General features: G+C 44.1%; 1 protein-coding gene across 2 annotated transcripts; it reads right to left on the reverse strand.

Annotated features, from left to right (window-relative positions):
* Nucleotides 1–383: 383 nt before the first annotated feature.
* Nucleotides 384–18,364, reverse strand: LOC136438577 (dermatan-sulfate epimerase-like protein). 2 transcript variants are annotated; one of them, XM_066433442.1, is made up of 4 exons: nt 16,807–18,364; nt 14,201–15,566; nt 3,971–4,032; nt 384–3,756 (listed from the first exon to the last, which is right to left on the reverse strand). In XM_066433442.1, the coding sequence occupies exons 1-4, from the start codon at nt 17,041–17,043 to the stop codon at nt 1,747–1,749; spliced, it is 3,675 nt and encodes a 1,224-aa protein (XP_066289539.1). In that variant the 5' UTR covers nt 17,044–18,364; the 3' UTR covers nt 384–1,746. The 2 variants fall into 2 exon arrangements, with proteins under 2 accessions (XP_066289539.1, XP_066289538.1); XM_066433441.1 differs by lacking the exon at nt 3,971–4,032 and having other exon boundaries at nt 384–3,818; nt 16,807–18,363.
* Nucleotides 18,365–23,832: the final 5,468 nt, after the last annotated feature.

The following is a 23,832-nucleotide window of genomic DNA, read 5'->3' on the forward strand; positions in this document are numbered from 1 at the left end:
AACAGAGAGGAGTTTTGATGATTGATCACACTTAGAATCCAGTTGCAGGTTAGCAAAAGAGATTGTAATAAGTTGTCTTATAAATAATTGTGTTTAGCAGGCAGGAGATGTGACATTTGTCTTATAAACCAGCGAACAACCGTGCTGGGTGATTCTCCCAAGAAGCCCCCAGACTCTGTCAATAAGGGACGGAGAGTTTTTGACGTCGCCAACTTCTAATGCATGGTTATCGAAGCTTTTCAGCCAGTGTTCTGAATACGTTAGTCTATCTGCTTTGCATTGCTGGCGTTATAACTGATTTTGCATCTAGCACATATCCCTAAATACCCCGTTTTCGAAAAATCCCGACTTTAAGTACCCCATGAATTTAGGTTACCCAACGTTATAATCTCTCTTCCATTTCAGGTGAATGTTAAAAGTCTCATTAAATCAATATCACATTACTAGTATATTCCTCTCCAGAGTAAAATATCCATGTGCCTTTACCTTGCAATAATACTCTTGATGAGCTACATCTGCCTAACTACACATTTCACAGAAATGATTGGAGAGTTAGGCACCTACCGTCAAGTTTCTCTAGACATTAAATCATCTTTACATGATTGCAATACACTAATATCATATTGTATCCATTGTCATGTATATCCCTAATATACTTATATATACTTATATGTTCATATGGAGTATCATTACATCATCTATGATTTACAATACTGCCTTGGAATCAAGTGGAAGGCAATGGCTTGTATCATACGCTTATAACAACAATTGCATCGTTAAAGTAGAACTCTTTCCTTGATTTTACTAGTAAATGGATGGAATAACACCTCTGAGGGGACACACCAGGAAGAAGAGGGTGCAGGGCTGTCTCCAGGACCCGTCTCCCTGTCCCAGGATGGAAATTTGCATGTTGGGACGGAAAAAAAATTCGCTACGCCCGTCCCAAAATTCTGAATTTCTTGGCTCCAAAACAATGAGTGGGAAGGAAAAATCTTTATAGCTGGAGACAGCCCTGATAGGGTGATAAATATTTGCACTGGAGAAATCATTCTCCTACACAGAACCTTGCTGGTGGCTTATAGGTTATACTGTACAATGCATAACTTGGGGAGGCTCTGCTAAACCGGGCTAAAGATTCTACTTTTGTGGGTGCGGCCTCTAACCAGCTGTCAGCCAATCAGAGAATTGCCGAAATGTTTTCTGTAGGTAAAGTCGATTCTCTGATTGGCTGACAGTTAGAGGCCACGCCCACAAAACTAGAAACCTCTTCCCGGTTTAGTACAGCCTCCCCAAGGTATTTTGCATATGCCGCGGGCTAGGCTCTGCATAGGGGAATGTGGTGAAATATGCTAAAAAGAGACGCACTGAAATATTAACCCCTCCCCCTACAATTCCTCCTGGTCCGACCCCTATTTGGAACATCATAATTTCATGACTATCTTAGTTTTATCCTACATACTCAACCTCAACATGATAGCACATATAGTAGTAGTCCACTGTGTTCTAGCACTACCGTAATTCTTGTACAAAATGTATCTTGTATTAGCCTCTACCAGGTTCTGCGGATGACTGGAAAAAAGTAGAAATTGGCCAAATAGAGTGAATAGCATGCTAATATGCCATCAGAGCGGTAAACTGTACCTCCTCTTTCATGTTTTTCCGTCTATTTGGCCAATTTCTACTCTTTCCAGCCGCCTCTGGAGCCTGGTAGAGGCTATCTTGTATGGCATTGCTGAGAATTGATGATCACGTCATGATGGTGATGTAACCTAACTCCCGCATGATTGGTCCACAGATCTCTTCAATGTCCTGCAGGTGTTCAGTCGGCATAGTTCTCTTCCACGTGTTCAAACTGTCCTGACTCAGACCCTCCTCAAAGGGGAGACTGAACACCTTAACTCTTGTGGCCTGCACCATTCTGTGCATGGTGGCAGGGGGGACGGGCACCCCCATAAATCTGTGTAAACTCTCGGTGCTCCCAAGAGGATCAGTTACAATGTTTTCAAACTTCACTAGCCTGTAGTTCTGCGTGGGGAGAGCCTGTTTAAGCCGCAGTACAGCGGCCATGTTGGCAGCCCACACGTGGGCCAGGAGTTTGTGGGGCGGCAGCTTGCCATCCACTATAGCTAGACGCAACTTTTCGAACTCAAAGGCGTATCCCGTCTCCAAACCACACTTGTTGTCATTCTGAAACATAGAGGTGACTTGTTCCAGTATATGTTTCTCCTTGTACATGAGAGATTCCTTCGCCGTCATGGCATGTACCCATGCCCTGGGGTCTCTGACCACATGTATGATCCTGCTCTGGGACTTGAGCACGCTGTATAACCACTGCATTTTCAACGTCCAACTCCCGCTGCCCAAATGCACCACTGCCTGGGCATTGGGGAAGTCGTCAAGTCTCTGTAACAATCCTGTGAGCTCATCTTCGTAAGCATCGGCCGTGGATCTCGCCATTCTTACTCGTTCCCCCTCATTTTTTCTTGAGTTCACTAATTCTGACTCCTTTTGCTTTTCCGCATTCTTCGTTGGTTTCTTTCGAACACTCCTCTTTTTGACTCCCTTTTGACCTCCCCCTGAATTTGCGAGGTGTTTCGTTTCTTTGAACCAATTTTTGAACTCCCCCTCACCCTGTAACTTGCGCCCGGCTGGGTGCCTGATCTGTTGTCTGTGCAGATGCAGCATAGGGTCCCTTGTAAAAGACTGAAACCATCCCTCCAGCAGTGGAAACCTTTGCGAAGCTGCATCAGACGTCAGCCATTCACACACGTCGAGAAACGAACCGGCTTCAAACTCCACTCGCGGTACTCCGACGTACTTGGACGGCACCTGGATGTACAAGAAGTCTGGATTTTCCATAAACATTTGGCTGAGGAGGTCACTCCCTGACCCCGGGAGGGAGGTTATGACCACTCTGGGAAGGGTGGTGTCCTTTACCGACAACTCTCTCAGACCTTCAGTACTTGTATCCTCAGCAGAGGGACAAATGGACACGGGGCAAACCGTCCACACAGCGATGATACACATGAGCCATAGAACTACGAGGGTGGGGAAAACATAGTGGAACGCTGTGGTTTGATGGGAATTCAGCATTTGTCTCAGGACTATGACAAGGGAAATGGAAATCAGGGTGATGACAAAGAAAACGTTAAAGGACACCCCGAGCTGAAAGGGTCTCTCGGTCGTTGCTCCTGGCACAGTCATTTCGGATTCTTTCACCCCAAACCTCACCTTTCTCCCGTCCTTGACTATATGAGCGTAACCAGGGAAACCTAAGTATGTTGCCCTGGCAACGGGATCCTGGTGCCTGGTTGCCATGGATACGTGGTACACTGATCCGTTTGCCCTGAGCATCATTTGTACGCCGTCTCGCTCACTGGCCACAAACTTGAACTCCTCCATTCTGAGGTTGGGTCCCATGAGAACATAGGCCATACGGGTGGTAGGTCTGGACAGGGACATGGTGACATTGACGTAATGCGTGATCCTCCTCTGGTACTCAGCCGGGTACTGCTCCGTTTCCAACATCGGCCAGGGCGTGTCCCCGCTATCGCTAACCCAGAATATCCGGAGGTCTCCCACGGGCGTTTCCACCTTGGCTCCTCGGTAGTGGCCGAACTTGTAGGCCTGGAAGATCTTGTCCACGTTGTGGAAGAATGCGGCCGCCTGTTTGAGACGGCTCTCCGGGGTCACTTCGATGTGGTCGACCACCAGCAGTAGTTCCTTATTAAGGAGCAGCAGGTTTCGGTGCACACTCTTCAGCCCCATGGAGGGATGGTAGGCATGCGCCGCCTCACCGCTGATGTGCACCATGTCACCTGTGTGGAGAAACATTGGCATTACTAACTGAATACAGATTGACCTTTAGCCCCATGGAGGGATGGTAGGCATGCGCTGCCTCGCCGCTGATGTGCACCATCTCACCTGCGTGGAGAAACGTTGGCATTACTAACAGTGAATACAGATTGACCTTTAGCCCCATGGAGGGATGGTAGGCATGCGCTGCCTCGCCGCTGATGTGCACCATGTCACCTGTGTGGAGAAACATTGGCATTACTAACAGTGAATACAGATTGACCTTTAGCCCCATGGAGGGATGGTAGGCATGCGCTGCCTCACCGCTTATGTGCACCATGTCACCTGTGTGGAGAAACATTGGCATTACTAACAGTGAATACAGATTGACCTTTAGCACATTGAGGTAGCCAGTTGGCACCCCATTCTCCATTGGTTACAGAGTTAGGCAGCAGGGAGAAGGTTAAGAAATCTGACGGAAAAATTTTAAGACCATTCTGTCAACCTTCACAGACAATATCAGTGGGTAAAAGACATATCCAAATTTGAATAAAGCACACCCAAACATCAGCCTGTAAATTGAACAATGGCGGAAATTTGTACATGATGACGGAAAAAATAAATCTTTTTAGGATTTTTCCGTCAATAGGAATTGGTATGACAAAAAGAAATCGAGCTGGCTAGAGCCTTGCATCAAGTACAAGTGTTGTAGTTGCATTAGTGGCACACATACAGTAGCAGATGTGAAAATCATTAAAAGAACAGTATTACGCTCCTTGGCAGAGGTAACAATTCCAAGGATGCATGCCTGAAGGCTGTTGCAACATGTTGTTACTGATGCGGTAAATCAGTAACTACTGTAAATGCATTTAAGTTCGCTAAGGCGAAAATGGAGTGTTTGTGGTGGTCTTAAGTTTGCGGCAGCGCTATAGTCACATACTGCTAAAATATTGGGCAAAAATGTTTGCAATGGTTTTAAGTTTGTCGTAAAACGGTCGCCGCAAAAACCGTGAACATAAAACCACCGCAAACATTTCTGCATTTACAGTACTTGGTAAAGTTGTAAAAATGTCTTTGGTTAAAATGAGCCAGACACTTCGATCGGCATAGGTGCAAGCTGTAAGCCAGCCTTCCTCAATTTTGCTGCACACACAAACACTTCCTTTCAAATTTGGCAACCTCCCACAATATTTCTTTGGACAAACCATCTCACAGTTTGAACTGCTGTTGTTATGTCTGCTCCATTACTATTATGGCAATGATTGTACCAGTTCTTGCCTGACTCTAGGTGTCACAGGCCGTTTAAAACGGCCCAATCCCTGTCGCTCAAATGTTAGGGCCGTTTAAAACGGCCCTAGAATCAACACTATGAATCGTATGATTACTAGGTCCTGTCACTCAAAAATTATATTTCTGATGTTCAAGATTTGTCGAAGATTTTGTTTTATGTTAGAAAAAGCATATTAGTGTTCCAAAGGAATTTTTTTCCGTCCCACGTTTTTACGTTATTAAATCTGTCATTTTCAGCTTCTATCAATTTCATGTCATGCAGTTCAGTTTTTTTCTATGGGTGGGATGAAATTTTTGTCCGTCCCAACAAGCAAACTTCCGTCCCACTCCTGAAAATAGCCAACATTTTCTGCATAGTAGTCATGAGATGATGACACCCATTCTAGAAGCTTAGACAGACAAGAAGTCGATTTGAGCAAACACAGGGGCCAGTTGATGGTGTAGAATTGTATGGCGAAGGCACCTCTCCTCAGAGCCAACGGGTAAATTGCAAGGCCTTACAACTGATGGGAGTAACAAGGTGCCATTTGGTCCGGAGCAGCTGTCATTGACCACTAACTCAGGTGATTTTGAATACCATGGGAAGTGCCCCAGGTGCCGCTGGTAAGACTGAGGGTAAGACTAAGTGTTGTGGGTCTTTCAAGTGCTCCAGGGATGGATCTCTTAGGCAGGGCCCGTGTGCAATCACTGCAATAAAGTCAATTCCCTCATAAAACATTTCTGCTGCACTGGCGAAAAAGATGGAAACAATAAATATATTTTTCGTTCTGTCTTTTACATGCTCTGTATCTGGTAATCAATGCAGTTTGAGTAGTTGAAATAAATTACTAGACTTTTAATTTTCCTTTTCTAATAACGTTACGCATATGCGAAGATGTCTTGTAACTCAATTATACATTCATTCATACTTGCATTTAAATGATCGTTTTTATGAATCAGACCAGTAGACAGACTTAAATATTGTAACGGAACTAGCATGGTTACTGGGGTTTCCTTTTTGTCAGCAAAGTCCATTCTTTTCCTGTTACCATCCAAGCTCTACCTCGACACGACTTAACAAATAAACACATCATCTGAATATCTCTGAAGTATTCAGTCTGAATGTCAAGTCCACTTGAAACCATTAGACACCAAGTTTCCTAAAACGTGACCCGCAGGTTAAGCCACATAACCCCTTTTCCTGCAGAGACTTGGACATTACAGCATAATGTTTGGCACTGAGAGCTAATTCTCTCAGTATTTGCAGAAAAGTATCATCCCATCCAGTGCCAATTGGGCCAGTTAGGCTGTTACTTATTATTCATCTAATGCTGTTTTGTCATCAGCTTAAACAAATTTAACAATGTCTGGCAGATCTCTTCCTCTCTCTTTTTTTTCAAACTTAAAAATGGTTGAGATTTATTTTTCACACAACGATACAGAAAAATGCCAGCAAAAGCAAAGTTTAGCACTCATTTCTTCCACTCCCGAAAGCTTGAAAATGTATTCTTGACATTATTAGAGTCTGTAGATGGGCCTTAATCTCCATGCAGATCTATATATGGGGCAAAATCGTATCATCCAGCCAGAATCTTCAACCAGGCCCCATAGGCCGACTGAAGATTCTGGCTGGCTGATATGACTTTGCCCCGTAGAGATCTGCTTGGAGATATGATGAGCCTATCACAGCGAGGAATACCAACCCTAAGTAGTACTACTGTAAATGCATTAAGTCCGCGTGGTTTCTATTTCGTGCTAAGGCGAAAATGGAGTGTTCGTGGTGGTTTTAAGTTCGCGGCAGCACTATAGTCACATGCTCCTACCGTGTTATTTTTAGTGTTGGACAAAAACATTTGCTGTGGTTTTAAGATCGCGATGAAACGGTCGCCGCGAAAACTGCAAACATAAAACCACCGCGAACGTTTCTACATTTACAGTATCTTACATCTCTGATTCCTAGCGCAACCGCCATGGTATCTCTAAGACAGACAAGTCACAAGATTTGTATTGCCTTACTGGATGTTTTATGACTCAATTTTCTTACAGCGAGGTCCCCAGCCAACTCTACTCATCTTCTTGTAAATGGACTGCACCATAAAATGTGTGCACGAACAAAAGAAGTATGGGATTCCCACTCTCGTAAACTCCGTTTTTATGGAGTCTTAGAAGAAATCGGTAACCAGGTATTGATACAAGACACTTTCCTGAAGCCATGACAGTACAATATGTGAAAAAAACATTGATGACAAATGACAACACTAGTTATTGATTTTTATGATGGAACCAATATATAACGTTGCAAAACAAACAATATTCAAAGAGGGTCTGCATGCAGGGATCCGAGCTAGGATCCTGGCAATGCTTAATGGTCAATTTAGTAGGACCAGTAAGGCCACACCAATTTAATTTCTTGGTTAATGGATTTTTTTTTAATTTTAGCACGAGGACATCATTAAAACAGAAAGCTGGGGTGAAAACCTGCACCTGATCATGTTCACTCCCTGAAACTGTGTGCACCAAAGTCCAAATTTCCTCTGAGATTGTTTTCCTGCTGATTTTCCAATCTAGCATTTTTTTAAAATTCCATTAACCAAGAAATTAAAATGGAGTGGCCTTACGGTAAATTAACTTTTTGTTGTAAAGGGTTTTGGGGACCCTAATACCAAATTACAATCCATCCAAAGGTTCTAGAGTTATGCTGACTACAAATATCCGGAAACAAAAACACACACACACACACACACAGACACACACACAGACACGTGCAAAACTATATCTCCATTTTTCATGGAGATAATGATTTGTCAATAATGCTTGATGATGAATTCAGGAAAAGAAATAAAGCGAGCAATTACGCTCCAGGAAGAATTTACAAACAACACTTAACATTGAATTAGAGCAGGCAGGCTACAATTAAAACAGCTCGCTAGGCCTCACAGAGAAAGGCACGCAGGCCTCCCACACAACATGTTAACATTGACAAGTTCATGTTGTGATGTTCTAAAATTAGACAAAGGAGGGAACATCCGTCCACACCTAGCTTTCAAAGATTGTTTGTTTGGTCAGCATAACCCCGCCCTGCTTTCTTTCTTGGGAAAAGTAAGTTTAGGAGAAATCATTATCTAAAGAAAGAATCGTGCTTAAGTTTCTTTACCCAGGTGCAAGACCTGACCTTCTGAGCCAGTGTTGTATACAATGGCAGACGTCCAAAGTTGGTGCCATCTCTAGTGAGTCACTAATCTCACTATTCACCGGGGCTGTCTCCAGCTTTGATTTTTTTCCGGAATTCCGTCCCTCTCATTGTTTGAGAAGCAATGTTTTGATTTTCGTTGTTAAACCTGTCATCTTAATTCTTATGCCAACAAAAATGAATTTTCATCAATTTCATGTCATGAAGTTCGCATTTTGGGGATGGACAGGATGACATTTTTTTCCGTCCAAGGAGGAGGGCCTGCATGGGGGGGTCCCGACAACGCCCTATGCTAAATTCGGAGGGCCGGCTACGTAATACGCCAAATTCAGAAAGCCTCCCTACGCTCTACGCTAAATTCAGAAAAGCCTCCCTACGCTCTACGCTAAATTATGGAGTGGTCGGCAACGCTCTACGTAAAATTAAAACGGCCGATTACACTCTACGTAAAAGGGGCATGCAGGCCCTCAAGGAGGGACAGGTCCTGGAGACTAGCCTGGAATCCAAACCTATTGTGGCTCCCGAGTCTAGACTCGGAAATTGCGGAGAGGAGACTCGGGAGCTATAATAGGTTTGGATTCCAGGCTACCTGGAGACAGCCCTGCTGTTCACTATCAATTTGGCTACTCATTTTACCACGTCAAGGGCAGCATTTTGGAAACCATGATGGTCAACTGGGTGGTTGGAAAAGAATTTTGGCTTTGCAGTGTAACGGCCATGATATTTGAAAACAAAACAATGATATCAAATCGCTTCAAAAATGAAACATTTCTTGACTTCAAAAATCAACTCTACGAATAACGTTACCTACTTTCACCGTCCGTTGTACTTATCAATTACGCATAGAAAATGAGAACTTGCTAATAGACACCCATACCATTTATTGCAACCCATGCTGGAAAAGAATTTGGGCATTGCAGCAAACAAAACAATAATAATTGCCTTGAAAAATGAAACATTTCTTGACTTCAAAAATCGACTCTACCAATAACATTACCTACTTTCACTATCCATTGTACTTATCAATTACGCATAGAAAATAAGAACTTACTAATAGACACCCATACCATTTATTGTACCCCTGGTGATGTTAATTATGCCTAAGTACATTATCTGAAGTAATCAAATCCAGAAGGATGTCTATTCAAGACAGGCTAACCAGACTGTGGACCCTGGGGTGACATAAATAATGAAGCTCCTGCCTAAAATTAAGTCATTTCTATGCAGGATGTCTCCTAATGATGCTGATATATAGTATATGATGGTAATTTGACAAGGTGGAATTTCATGTGATACACAATTACATCTGTCAAGTGGTTGTGGTGAGGAGGATGTTGTAAGTATACAGAGAGTTGCCTAGGTTTCACATTTAAGAACAACACATTTCATGGTATTAATATTCAACAACAGTTCGTAGATGAAATAAAATACAGACGCTGGAAGTGGCTAGGACACATCCTCCGCACGATCAAAATCAGACACCCACATGTCGCCTACTCTCCAAGCAGAGGAAGGGTTCCAGCTGGTTTATTACATCTTTTTAGGCGTTTTTGTTGGGCTTTCTACGTTTGCGACACAAAATAAAAAAATGACAAAGTAGAAAGCCTGACAAAAACGCCTAAAAACATGTCAAAAACCAGCCGGAACCCCCTCCTCTGATTCGAGAGTACATGTCGCCCTCAAATGGAATCCTCAAGGGCAACGAGAGAGAGGGGCAGGCCTCTAGGAACTCTCTGGTGACTTTCATACCTTCCGCAGATGGGCACCTTCTTCCATTGATGCTAACTCAGGCCAACGTTTCCGCCTGAAGAAAAATGCCTGTCCTCTCATTACATTCCTTGGGCAACATGATCTTGCTTCGTGATATTTCAAAGGCAACAGAAATTCAAATTGATTATCTGACATAAATCAGTAAAAAAAAGCAGGTTGGTCAGACAAATTGAAACCAATATGTTCAAATCAACTTATGTCCAATCCCAAATAATCTTATACAGTAGTTTATGCACCAAACATACAAAAAATCATGACAATCTGTCGACCCCTTTTTCAGGTATTCTCTTTCAAACTCTCAAACAAAATTGACCCCAGGCCTGTAGTTCACAAAAAAAGCCGCAAGGGGGCCTAAGCCTTACCCTACACCACTTAAATACTCCTTGCTCCGAGAGCAATCTAACACTCAAAAATGAAGACCGTGGCACGTCCAGAACACAACATATCAAAACCTGAAGGTCTGCTGCAGTATCAAACTTGACCTTCATTTTCCCATCACCTACCCACTTACCATATCATAAAGATCCATTCACAGCTTCTTTTATGCTCCACAAACCAAATCAAAAACCCAACCACAAACGGCACAGAAAACATAACCTTCTTGCCGAAGGTAATTACACTTTAATCAAAGGAACTAGACATTTCTAAGCAACATAATTTTGCATTTAGTTTGAACTGGAGTCAGCAAGCCACTGAGTATTCAGTATTCACCTATTCTGGCATATCAGTGTATTTGTATCTGTATCTATATAGCCGATATAACCGCCATTAGGCGTAACAAACCAGCTTCACAGGCACGCGCCGCAGCAGCAGCTGGTTATATTACACCGAACGGTCTGTTACACCTAGTCTTTGCATATCTGACTGTAACCGTTCTTTAAAGCTACTTAGTGAAGATGCTCCTACAGTACTTGAGGACAATGAGTTCCATTCTACTATGGTTCTCGGAAAATACAAATTTTTGAACACATTAATCCTTGGCTGATAACTCTGGTACTTAAAATTATGACTATTTCTAGTCCTCTTCTGAGCTGGCATTAGATACTTATCAGTTGGTACGTCCACAAGTTTATTAGTCATTTTGTACATCATGCAAAGTCTTGACGTTGTTCTTCTGTATTCAAGTGACATCCATTGCAAGTGTATCAAAGTATGCTGGCCTGGATTGGAAAAGTCAGCTGATGGCAGAAACCAGACTTCACATGACTCAGAGTACATTAAAGAAAATCAATATAGTCTGACACAGAAGGCCTGTTACAGACGAACTCTGTCCAGAGGGTGCCTATTACCATGCTACAAGGCAGCCTGAGGTACAGATCTGCAGAGAAGATCACATGATAAGAGTATATCCAGGAGGTTTCTATTGATAATCTACTAGTATAGCAATGGATAGTTTCAGCTTTCTGATGGCCACAACAGAGGAGTCCGAAAGGTGACGATGATAATGATTATACTTCTGTGGGATGATGAAGGGGGGGTCATGTTTCAGCTTCAACCTCTAACAAAAAATATACTAGTATGTTATGATTGTCACTGAAAAAATAGGAGACTTATATGATTTTATGGCATCCATACCAACTTTCTGCCAATATAACAATGAGAATGTGCAAAGCTGGATGGAACACTTTCATGAAATGCCTACTATCTTGCTTATGTTACAATGGATTAAATTAAAGAAATACAAGTTTGATCCTTTGATCACCGGGTACGACAGCCTTTCAACAGCCCCATCTCCCGACAGCCCCAGGGCCATGTTCTGACACTGTGACAGCCCTAGGCCTAAGGTTTAAAAGGGGTCGTCAGAACATAGGGGAGTTGGAACATAGGGGCATTGGAAAATAGGGGTATGTCTGAACATAGGGGTGTCGGGAAATAAAGGTGTGTCGGAACATAGGGGTGTCGGAATATAGGGGCATTGGTAAATAGGGGTGTGTTGGAAACATAGGCACAAAGGGCTGTCAGAACATATCCTCAGCCCGAGAATACCATTTTCCTGTTTGTAGAAGGAAGATGTTGTGAGAAATATGTGGACCTTGACCTCTGCAATACACAACAGCTGGTGTGCACTTCCTGTTCCCTGGCATTTATAGACATGTTTGTAAGGAGATGATCTTCTCTGGTCTCCAAGCAGATGTTGGGGAGGCTAAATCGTTCCATTTTCCTAGCTGCCCGTTTATGTGTCAAACTGGGTCAGAGGAGAATCATGTAGCTAAACTGGAGAGGAAGTTTGACACAGAGGATAAAAATATACTGTTTAAATTCATTTACTTTCGCAGTGTTTTATTCTGCAATAGGAGGCAAAAGGACTAGTTTTCGAGGTACTTTAAGTTCGCGATTAAAAAAATTCTGCAATGCAATAAAATAATTAACAAAACACACATTTCTGTAAATAAATCCATCGCAAAAGTTTCACAACTTAAAGCAGCCCTCCCAACATCTGCTTGGAGATTAGATCTTCTCTTCCCTCAGGCTGAGAAAGCTTCCCTTGACCTGCAGTGGCCTGCACCTAGACCTTGTCACTCCAATGTCTGAGAATCACTCTCCTTAACTCCAGAGATACCGGTAATTGAGTGACAGGGTGATGGGACTTGACAAAGCATGACTTTTCTACTCTCCAAGCAGAGGTTGGTGGGGAAGATTGTGACCGTTTTATCATCATATGCCCTGTTTTTTGTCCGCTCTCCCGGGGCATATGAGAAAACGGTCATAATCTTACCCACCAACCTCTGCTTGGGGAGCAGTCTTTTCCTTTCTTCGATCATAAATTTTTGTTTTCAAGCATAATTGGAAACACAAAACACAAAGGAATAGAACAGTAAAATCATGAACATTGATTTGTGAACCTGCACTGGTGACCACCTCTGGACAAGGACCACAGAACAGATTAAAACTATAAAAGCATTGATGTAGCCTGGATACCAGACCCCCAATCTCCCCACTCGGTATATATTTTAGAGATTGGGGGTCTAGCATTGATGATGATGATCAATTCAACCTATGGCTGAGGTCAGTGACACCAGGGTGACAGCCAGGTTAACCGATGAATGGATATCACTTGACACCTTTATATACAGGACAGGATTGTTAAAGGGCAAGTGAAGCCCCATCCCAGCCCATTCTACACCACACATGCCCACCTTTGTCACGCAAATGTTTGCGTATCAATCTTCTGCCATCTTTCTTAGAAATTTATTGTTATAAGTTTGAATGACCGGACCCAGAGATCTTTTGTCGCTCAAATGTCAGAGATTTTTTTAAGGGAGCCACTGGGTTCAGGGTGTGTCAGTGCAGCACGTCGCCGGAACGGAAGCAAGAGCTTGCGTTTAAGGTCGTGTTCGCGTATTTAAGGTTAATATCTCGCATATAGGTTCATTTAGTTGTGTCCAAAGACATATCTTATACAACGGCTTTTACTCCGATGCAACGTTGACCAAAGAGAACAAAAGGGATTCGGCAGTTATAATAGGTTTCAATAGCAGACTAATTGCCGTATACATGTATGCATTACGTTCTGACGGCGTGCTTGTCAGTGCAGTTTTGACAAGAAAATGGAGGTCGAAGATTTCTGATGACTTGAAATTTAGTAAAAGAAATCTCCTTTGTCTGTTGAAAGTTTCCTGGAACTAACTAGGATGACCCTCAGGCCACACCAATTTAATTTCTTGGTTAACGGATTTTGTTTTTTCATTTTAGAGAAAAAATCATCATGAAAACCTAAGGCTGGGGTGAAAACGTGCACCTGACCCTGTTCACTCCCTGAAATTGTGTGCGCCAAAGTAAAAACTTTCCTCTGAGATTCTGTTTTCATGTTGATTTTCCAATCTAGCATTTTTTTTAAATTCCGTTAACCAAGAAATTAAAATGGTGTGGCCTCAGGGTAACATTGGCAGGGTTGCAATGTTAAAATACCAGCATACTGTAAATGCTTTAAGTTCGCATGGTTTTTATTTCGCGCTAAGTCGAAAATGGAGTGTAAGCGGTGGTTTTAAGTTTGCTACAGCGCTATAGTCACATACTGCTACAGTATTGGACAAAAATATTCGCGGTTGTTTTAAGTTCGCGGTGAAACGGTCGCCCGAAAACCGCGAACATAAAACCGCCGCAAACATTTTTGCATCTACAGTAGTTATAACCCTTGTTACAACTGAGAGAGAAGTTAGCCGAGACTTCACTCACCTTTGTGATCTGCTGTGATGAGTTCTGCAGAAGAATCTCCCACCAGAGTCGCCTTCCATGCCAGCCACTTGGCGCACTCCCCGAGCTGCCCCTCCCACGGCTGGTAGCACTGGCTGGTCTTAGACGGGGAGAAGACCAGCACATTGTTCAAGTGAGTGAGCTTAGGTCCGTACAGAGCCTCCGTGACGAACAGCTGCCCAGCTGGGGCGAACACGAAGGAGTTTTGGTCGGGGTGTTCGTGTCCCGGGTTGAAGTTCTGCCAACCCACCGTCACCAACTCTGGGTACATCTTGCGGTGTATGATGTTCCACACTGCCTTGCCGTGCAGACTCCCTGACTTGAAGGACAGAAACGTGCTGTCGGCCCCAGCGGACAGCGTACTCCCGTACGTCACAACTCCCCAGTCTGTGAACATGTGCAGATGAGCTCTGCCGTGCCCCTGGGGTGGGGACTCCCCCAGGGAGGGGTCGTACCATAGGAACTCTGTGTGCAACGTGCACCATCTCTGCGAAGCCGGTGAACTGAGGGCTCCTTCCGTAGTACGATGTTTCCTAATCAACCTTGCAAGCCAGTTTCCGCTGCCATTTCTTAGAACATACCTGTCCAGGAAAACCAGTTGGCTCTCAGGGCCATAGAACCAATTATTGTTTGAATCAGCAACACCAATCGTCCGCTGGTATCCTGGCAAAATGGTGGAATAATAGAACCAGAAATGTTCTTTCAGCCAAAAGTTCTCCAAATGACTAATGTTAAAGTGCCTGAGGGCTAGATATACATATTGCGTCACAGATCGCGACGTATAGCTGCCGTATGCAACTCCTTCGTCCAAGGAGCCATCTACAACATGATTCAGAACAAACATCGTCTCCTCAATCTTCGTGATGGCTCTCTCCTTCCACACAGATGCCTGGGGGTCGTCTACTTCAAGTACAAGACTCCCTGTCAGTAATGCCAAGTAGTTGGTAGCTACATGGTTCTGTAGGTATTGCTTACCCCATCCCCGAACCTGCGATAAGTCATAAAGCTCCTTGGTGACATCAGAAATTTTCTTGATATATGTCTTCCGACGCGAGTCGTCAAAGTGCTCGTATAAGAAGTCATATGCGGTGGCGAAGCCTGTGAGGGAATGTGCGACGGGTACCTCGTCCTTCATCAAGGCTTTGACCTGCCATTGCTTGAGGGAGGCCATGCGATCCATGTAGTCCAGTGCAGTGTCCAGGGCCTGCCTGTCCTCTGGGAATAGCACACAGTACATGGCCAGGGCGGCCAGGTTGTTTCCGTAGATTTCGTTCCACCGTGATGCGAACACATCGTAGTCCCGGGAGGGCAGGTACGTCTTCGGTCTGGCATGAATTTCTGGCGCAACCTGCAGAGGGAAGCATATACAAGTATTAAAAAGATTGATGAAACAAGAAAAGTTTTTGCAAAAGCTAGCCAGAGAAGAATTAACGAGAGTGTCACGCTGTTGAAGCAGCCTGGTGTCACACCTTTTTTTTAAAAGCTGGCCACACAAGAATTAGCAAGAGGGCTAGCATAAACAAGGCATAGAGTGTAGAAACTTATTATTGTTGGCAACTGTGTATAGCTTGGTATCCAAACCTATTATACTTTATAGCTCCCGAGTTTTGCGGAGAGGAGACTCGGGAGCTATAATAGGTTTGGATACCGGGCTTACTGTAGTAATATACTGGAAACATTAACATTATTCAGAGGACATTTATAGTGGAAAAGATGATGATGCACAAAACAGGTCAGTCAGTATCCCAGCCCCAAGTCCAATGTTACAAGTGTGAAACTTGCACCTCTCAGACGTACCTAAACCTAATATTGAAACAAGGTTTTTATGTAAATACTGACAGCAGCATACAGCAAGGGCAAAGTACTATAGGGCACATACAGTAGGGCAGAGTACAGAAGTTTTGGTGACCCTTTGATCTTTTAGATAAGCTAATAATTAGAGTGGTGTCCAGTTTGGATGTACATGTACATCATACATGTACCTTTACAGTAAAATGTATAATTGTGTCCCTTGCGCCGCCTGTTTGTGAAATTGACACAGCGGGGACCCCCAGCTGTCAAAGAGAGTGATCCAGCCGTGTTTACATTGGGCACTGCATAATACCTAACCGATGGCTGGTTGTACTAGTATTGGTTGTATACTCCGAGCAGATGTGTTGTTTACACTTCCTTGTGTACGTCTAGACTTCGTAAGAACGTAAATCGTTGAAAACAAAACACGGTATGGACTCCAAGCAAGGCCTAATCTCCAACAGACCATGTACAAAAGGGCCCAGAACAACACGTCTACTTGGGGATCATACTGGTTGTAGATCTTTACGACTTTAGCCAAGCATTCAAGAACCTAAACATAAACCCGGTCTATCGCTGGCCGAACAATCATCCAATTTAGAAAGAGACCGCCTCGGTGATTCTGGAATACAAAACCAATTTGCTTCCACTATGCCAGTTCACCTAACGGGCACACGGATACCATGGCCTGGGCATAGAACGCTCCCTGCACCGCTAGAAGTAGTAGAAGGTGAAAGTGTTCTAGTCCCCTGATATTCATAATCATGTATACTTATATATAACAGGCTTGGCTTTACCTGAGCGATCACGTCGGCTATATGCTTGTGTGTGGTTTTAGCCTTGATCCTGAGGTCGTCCACGTCTTCGGGTCCGTAAAAAAGCATGGGGTGCGTTCTGAACTGTGTGGTCCCTTCCCGGAGCGATAGAACAGCGTGGCAGCAGCATAGCAGCAAGACGGCCAGAGGGAGACGCAGGCTTCCGGCTGAACACGATCTGTATCTACCCCGATGTTGATAGTTGCTGCAGCTCGCCATCTTGTCGGTCTCGCTGCGTTTTGGAGCTGAACCAGGAGTTTGCTTGTGAGGTCAGCGGTCCGACCAGCTTTCTCACATTACCGCGGCTCTCGGTCTCCCTGTCCCCGCTAGCTCACCGCCTGGTCAGGTTTGTACTGCGCCGAACCGCGACCCAGGGCTGAACTCCACCCTTTAGTAAGTAAGTTCAGTTGGCACCCAGGTACCCGAATCAAGACACAAATGTTAGGCTGCTAAAAGATTCTCCACGCGTATTACATTCTGTTATTGTTAAAATCCCAAATGACGGAAAGAAAGGGTATAATAAAATAAAATATAACGGTGCGTATTCTCTGTGACCCGTCTTTCCAGTTTGTGCCTTGTGGAAATCACAACATTCTTGCACAATAAAGATCAATAAAAGTCCCGCCCCTTTGGAGGTCCTGAGCCGGACCAATGGTCACCAATGATCAACCAAGACTAGAACCTCCTCGCTAGAACAAAACAATCAGTCTCAGGATCCAATGCACACGAGCCTAAAATGCAATCAACTCACGATCCAGGCACTTCAGTGTGACGGCTCAAGTTGTTCCCAGATTTAAACCCGTAAGTTCAATAGCGCTCGAACTGAGAAATTAGCCACGACTGGTGTTGTTGATTCGGTCCGTTGGCATCCTCTGTACCGTGTGGGCTGCCAGCCGCTCTTTTGCTCCGAAATTTATGTGAAACTCCCTTCCTCCTTGAGTCGCCAAGTTTACAGTTGAAATAAAACGTCATCAAGGCCGCGATAGTTCTCAGCTGTCCGTGGTGCATGCAGGGCTGCGATCCATGTCGAGAATCAGTCCCAAACATGGACATGAACTACAAGTAACAGGCCCAAACTGGGAGGGTCCTCCTTACAACTGTATCCTCCCCTACAGACACTTCCGTTGGCTGGGCGACTGCCGATGTCATCCGCGGCGGGGGATTGGAGAGGTTGAGGTAATGACGCAATCGCTTGAGAAAGGCGTGGTCGCCGTTGCCAAGGTAACCAAATGAAGCGGTTAAAAACTGCGAAACCCGAGGGAGCGACATTTTGCCTCAGCGCACGAGAAACGTCCTTTACCTGTCATGATTTATTGCGAATGTGAGGATTTACGGCGATGTAACTGAGAAGTGATGGGGATTTGGATTGGATGGTTGACAAATGTCACGAAAGATATACTTTGCTATTAGCAGCCAACGGCGCGTGACTTTAGGTTTGCGCCATAAGTTCGGAAATGTACCGACTGTTCTCCCTTCCTTGACGTTCAAATGAGACTCTTGGGATCGATAGCGCCTTCTGGTAGGGCTTGAGTTACGCCATACAGGTTTACTGACAGAAGCTGCACGACGGTGATGGGCTTTCCGTTCTACGAATGGGCTGATAAGGTGATTGATGGATGGGAAAATGTCCTGTGAAATTTCAAATGATGTCTTGTTTGTTATTCTAAGATGGAAGATCTGATTAGACCGGTATCGCTCAATTTGTCACAGATTAATTAGATTCAAATGCCAAGTAAATTAGAGTAACGTCATCCCCTGTTGGGGGATAGGTAGCTCTTCAGCGCTAAATAAACTTTTGTCTACAGGGAGAGTCAATTACGATTGACAGTTTTGACACCTTTCAAGAGTGTGAACGCATTTGGATAAACAGGCCCGAGTGCTGTGCCCACAATACCACCCATCTACCGATAGTTTACACAGACTTGACGCGAGCGAAAAAAAAATGTTCACAAATGAGGTAAAATTTGGCCTGGGAGCGTACCGACTTATTTTGAGTAGTCTCTACCAGACCAACCGCGACGGCTATAGCCATAGGGAGAACATTTGCCGGGGGACTTTGGCCATGGAGGGTTTCATTCGCAGGCGCAGTTATATATTTGACCCTCTCTCCGTAGCCGACTCCCTTCATACAATTAACTCTATTGCCCAATTTTTACTATTTTCCCAGCGACCCGCGGAGGCTGATAGAGCCTAATGTGAGTCAGTGAAGCGAGATAAACATGAACCCCAGCCAACTGGCGCGGCTGATGCGTGTCTTTCCGCACCAGTCAGCCATCACATTCATTGTTGTCTCAGTAATCCGTGTACAGAAATACAGATGTCTTCAGAACTTTGGCGCCCAGTGCTGCTGCGGTATGGTGTTACAGGGTCAGATACTGTAGGAGCTGTGTAGCCAGGGGCTGTTTTTTAGAACGTTAACCTCTTCCACAGAATCTCTTCATTGCAGAAGACGGCATTTGGCTGTGCATGTTCCTTACCAGTTCGACGCAATGCTTAGACCGTGAATAATGACAGAGGAAACCCACCAGGAGTAATAGCCTCCACCAGGCCTTCCTGCGGGGGTATGGTTCGTAGAATTCGGCAAAAAAGGGAATAATTGGCCAGTAGAGTCAGCTTTATGGTAAGATTAATATTTCCTACGTCTGCGAATAATCAATGAAACACTATGGTGGTGGCCAAACTTCCCTGGCAAATATTTTCCTATAGCCGGCGTGGTTAGTCTGGTAGAGACTACATTGGCTAGCCTGGTCCCAGTCTCTAGGGTCGGCTTACTGGTGTTTCTGATGGCCTTTCTACCTCTGGCTACCATCCTACTTCCGCTATACCCTACAACACCCCGAGCGGGCTAAGCTGTCTGGGCGGGTGGGGGTCACTCACAGTGCCGTAGAGATATCGGGGAGCCACCGAGGGTATGGATTCCAGGCTAACATTGGCGGGTTACGGGCGTTGACGGAAAATGCACACGAAATCTTGATAAAACGTCCCTGGTGCATTTTCCCATAGATTTCGCGGGAATCGATCGAAGATCAGAAAGATGGATATTCTTCACTACACAAACTTAGTTCCAAGTCCGTTGTTTTATCCAGATTCCAACATATTGTCAGATCTGAGTCATCAAACAGTCTACAGTACTGTAAATGCGTGTTTTTTTATTTCGCGCTAATGCGAAAACGGAGTGTTCGCGGTGGTTTTAAGTTCGCGGCAGCGCTATAGTCACAAACTGCTACAGTATTGGATAAAAATGTTCGCGGTGGCTTTAAGTTCGCGGTGAAACGGTCGCCGCGAAAACCGCAAACGTGAAACCACCGCGAACATTTCTGCATTTACAGTACATGTATTTGGAACTGCCTCCCCCGTTACTTCATAACTCATAACAATAGTTGGGCCCGCTCCAACCAACCATCAATCAAGCGGTTTTCTAGCTGACTGCATCTCATCGCAGGAGATTTACCCAGACCGCCTCCCGTGTGCGAGGTTGATGAATGGAATAGAAAGACAAAAGTGGCTTAGCAACTTTGGATCCCACTCAAGTATCCACGAGAACTATTAAGTTCTCAAGAAGGCGTCAATGGCATTGAACTTAGCGGGGGACAGAACAAGCAAGTGCCCCACGAAAGATCCTGACCCTCTTAGTGGCTAAATAGAGACGTTCTAAAGCCTTTCGCGTCAACTGAGAGACGCCTGATCTGATTTGACAGATTTAACTCTATCTTGGGTAACGCTGAAGGTTGGAGGTAGCGGTTCATTGTGAAGTGATAAAGAAATACTGCCGGGAGCAGGATAACAAAAGTTATGGTGTGAGCACGATTTGCGTCTGGAATAATCATGTTTGGCCTAAGTAGTTCGAACCCTCTTGTTTTGCAGATACGTTGATCCACCAATCAGGTCCTCCTTGGTAGTCCAGGTGTAAGGATCCGGATCATGAAAATAGCACTAATGTTGTAAAAACAACAAGATATGGAGAAAGGGCCGGATCCTTTCAGCCTCTAACAGGCTCCACAGATCACTGAAAAAATAGTAGAAATTGGCCAAAAAGACGGATAACATGTCGCAAACCGTAACTCCTTCAGCGGACTAAGTCCTCTGGCATGTTATCCGTCTATTTGGTTTCTACTATTTTTCCAGCGACCTGTGGAGCCTGGTAGAGGCTACCGGATACTTACATCTGCTTGGAAATTATACCACATTCTATCAACACAAAGTACATGTCAAAACGCATTGTTTCTCAATCTGCCTTGTTTGATATGCAGTATAGCTGAAACACAACGACGCCCTAGCCTCTATCTAATGATGTCCTATCAGCCAGACATTCTGATTGACATGAAAAGATACTAATCACATAATGAGCTTTGTGGGCGCATAATGGGCTAAGTAGACACAAGATTATGAGTACTAAGTACATAATGCTCCAACAAAGCGCAGACGTTATTAGCACCACGAGTGCTTCAGGTCAAGATGAAGTCAAAGGTATATTTTGAACAACTCTGCGCATGCTCTACTTCGATATGAGAGGGTGGTTGCCTGGTTGGTAGGGTGCAATTACACCTCAAAAGTTTTCTCTTGTCGATCTTTTTCTGTCAAATCATTGCGAAAGTTGACACTGTAGGACCAGTTTGTTGTGACCTTGACTGTTGGTATGCTTACGTACTAGTCACTCGTGAAACGTTCGCGGTGGTTTTATTTTCGCGGGTCTGCAGTGAGTTCGTTCCGTGAAATTAAGTCAGTGCGAATACTAACGTTAGTACTGCATGTAGTATGGGTTTTTTTTCCAACCGCGAATTTGAACCACGGGGCGAAAACTCATCTCCCTCCTTCCGCGAAAGTAGATACAGCGTCAGTAATCTCAATGGAGGTGCCAGGAGAGAGAATTGTTACCGTTTTTCATCGATTGTTTCATTTCATTTTAATACTAGTATTCTATTTATTCAGGGAGAATACACTCAGCCTGTGAAGATCTGTGAAGCCTGTTTTTCAGGTACCCCTGATTTCACATATAAAAACACAAACTACGACTAATTACACAGTAACAATAATAACCAATCAATCATAAAAAGCCATGTTACATACAGCACATATATCAATTACAATCAATGTTTTTCTCTGACGTACATGGTAAAAATATTGTGCAGTAGAAAAGCGTCGCGAAAGTTTGACTAAGTGTACATGTTTGCTTGGCACGATTTTACTGAGTTCTGAAAATCCGCGGTTAGAGACGTCATCCCGGGACAGCTGACGTACATCTGGTTACCATGACTACGGGGATTAACTGTGAAAATGACGGATGGACTGGAGCACAGGCGTGACCTCGTGGTTATTGAAAGAGGGTAGCCTCCGTTGCAGGCTCTGAACCGGCTTTTTGGGGGGCTAGATAATACACTCTTTGCAGCCAACCTGTAACTATCAGCCAACCCTGTAACTATCAGCCAACCCGTAACTATCAGCCAACCCGTAACTATCAGCCAACCCTGTAACTATCAGCCAACCCGTAACTATCAGCCAACCCTTAACTATCAGCCAACCCTGTAACTATCAGCCGGCTGATAGTTACAGGGTTGACTGATAGTTACGGGTTGGCCGCAAAAAAGTGTATTATTTAGCCCCCAAAAAGCCGGTTCAGAGCCTGCAACGGAGGCTAGGAAGAGGGATGGTATCTCAGCGAACTGCGCGTAAAATTATTGCGGTAACTTTGCGAGTTTTCGGCAATTTTCCCTTGCGGTCACACTGATGTGAGACGCACGGATAATAAAGGCGACCTCTACCAATTAGGCACAGCCCATGGTCTATCCCTCTTCGGTTTGAAGAAGCTTACACATAGTTCAAGATGAATTCTCAAACTTGGTGAACAAGTTATGCGCCTATTTAAAAAAAAACGATGGTAGTTTTAAACTTTGGTACTGGATATCAGAGACTTTGCTACCATAAAAAAGCAATAGAACATAAGAAAAAGAAAAGAAAGTCTTCCTGTGAGCAATGACAAACACATAGAAGTAATTGATTTAAGCAGAATTACCCGGGGAAAAGAGAGACTAAGACCCCGTTCATACTTAGCCTTTCAAAGCCGGCTGAATAAATTAAACGATCTTAGGCGGATATTTCACCGGCTTTTTAGCAGGTTTTGAGCGAAATTATCACTTTGAAATTTTTTGTCTGGGAAAAATCGGATTTGCATTGGAAACGACGTAGAACGGCCTAATAAGCTGTTCTAAGTCATTTGCAAACGATTCCGAGCGGTTTGGCGAGAAAAAAAGCCAAGATGAAATTTTACCGGCAAAGGCCGTATTAGGCCTCAGAACGGCCAAATAAGGGTTTTAGAAAGGGTTTTTCAAATCACCACCTGAGGTGGTTTGAAAAACCCTTTCTAAAACCCTTATTTAGCAGGTTAGATTGCGTTCATATTAAGCCAAGATAGCCAGATTAATTAGCCGGCTAAATCTTTTAATTTTTTTTCAGCCGGCTATCAAAGGATTAGTATGAACGGGGACAAAAATACAGCCCTTTACGTTTCATCCCTGTAGATTCATCTGCTACCTCCGGCGATTCGGGGTGCATGCTTTACTAGTCGAAAAAATACGACACTCCAGTTCATACTTTGCAAATAAATGCACCACCTCATGGATCCCCCTCTTTCCAAAACAAACTTCTCCTCGCACGATCCCCAGAAGAACAATTTCTCAACAGCTTGATTAATCCTTACAAGGAAACAGAAGGAGGATGAGTGAGAGGGCCGAGGCGTGATATCACTCCGCAATCAGCAGCCAATGGGGTATGAAATAACATTCCTGGGTAATTTTCCACCACCAAAGAATCTCTACAAGACTAACTGAACTGTACTATACATATACATATGTAATAGTTTTAATGTACTTAGACTATTGTTATTGATGGTTGTTAAGTCCAGGTGAAAACCTCAGTTCCATTTGTATTGTCTTTGTCAGCAGGAATAGTCGTTTGCAATAGCAACAGGTGCACGGCTAGGTGGGCAACCGTGGCTGTACCTAACCAATAGAT

This window comes from Branchiostoma lanceolatum, chromosome 7 (genome assembly GCF_035083965.1).
Source record: "Branchiostoma lanceolatum isolate klBraLanc5 chromosome 7, klBraLanc5.hap2, whole genome shotgun sequence".
Taxonomy (NCBI): Eukaryota; Metazoa; Chordata; class Leptocardii; order Amphioxiformes; family Branchiostomatidae; genus Branchiostoma; species Branchiostoma lanceolatum.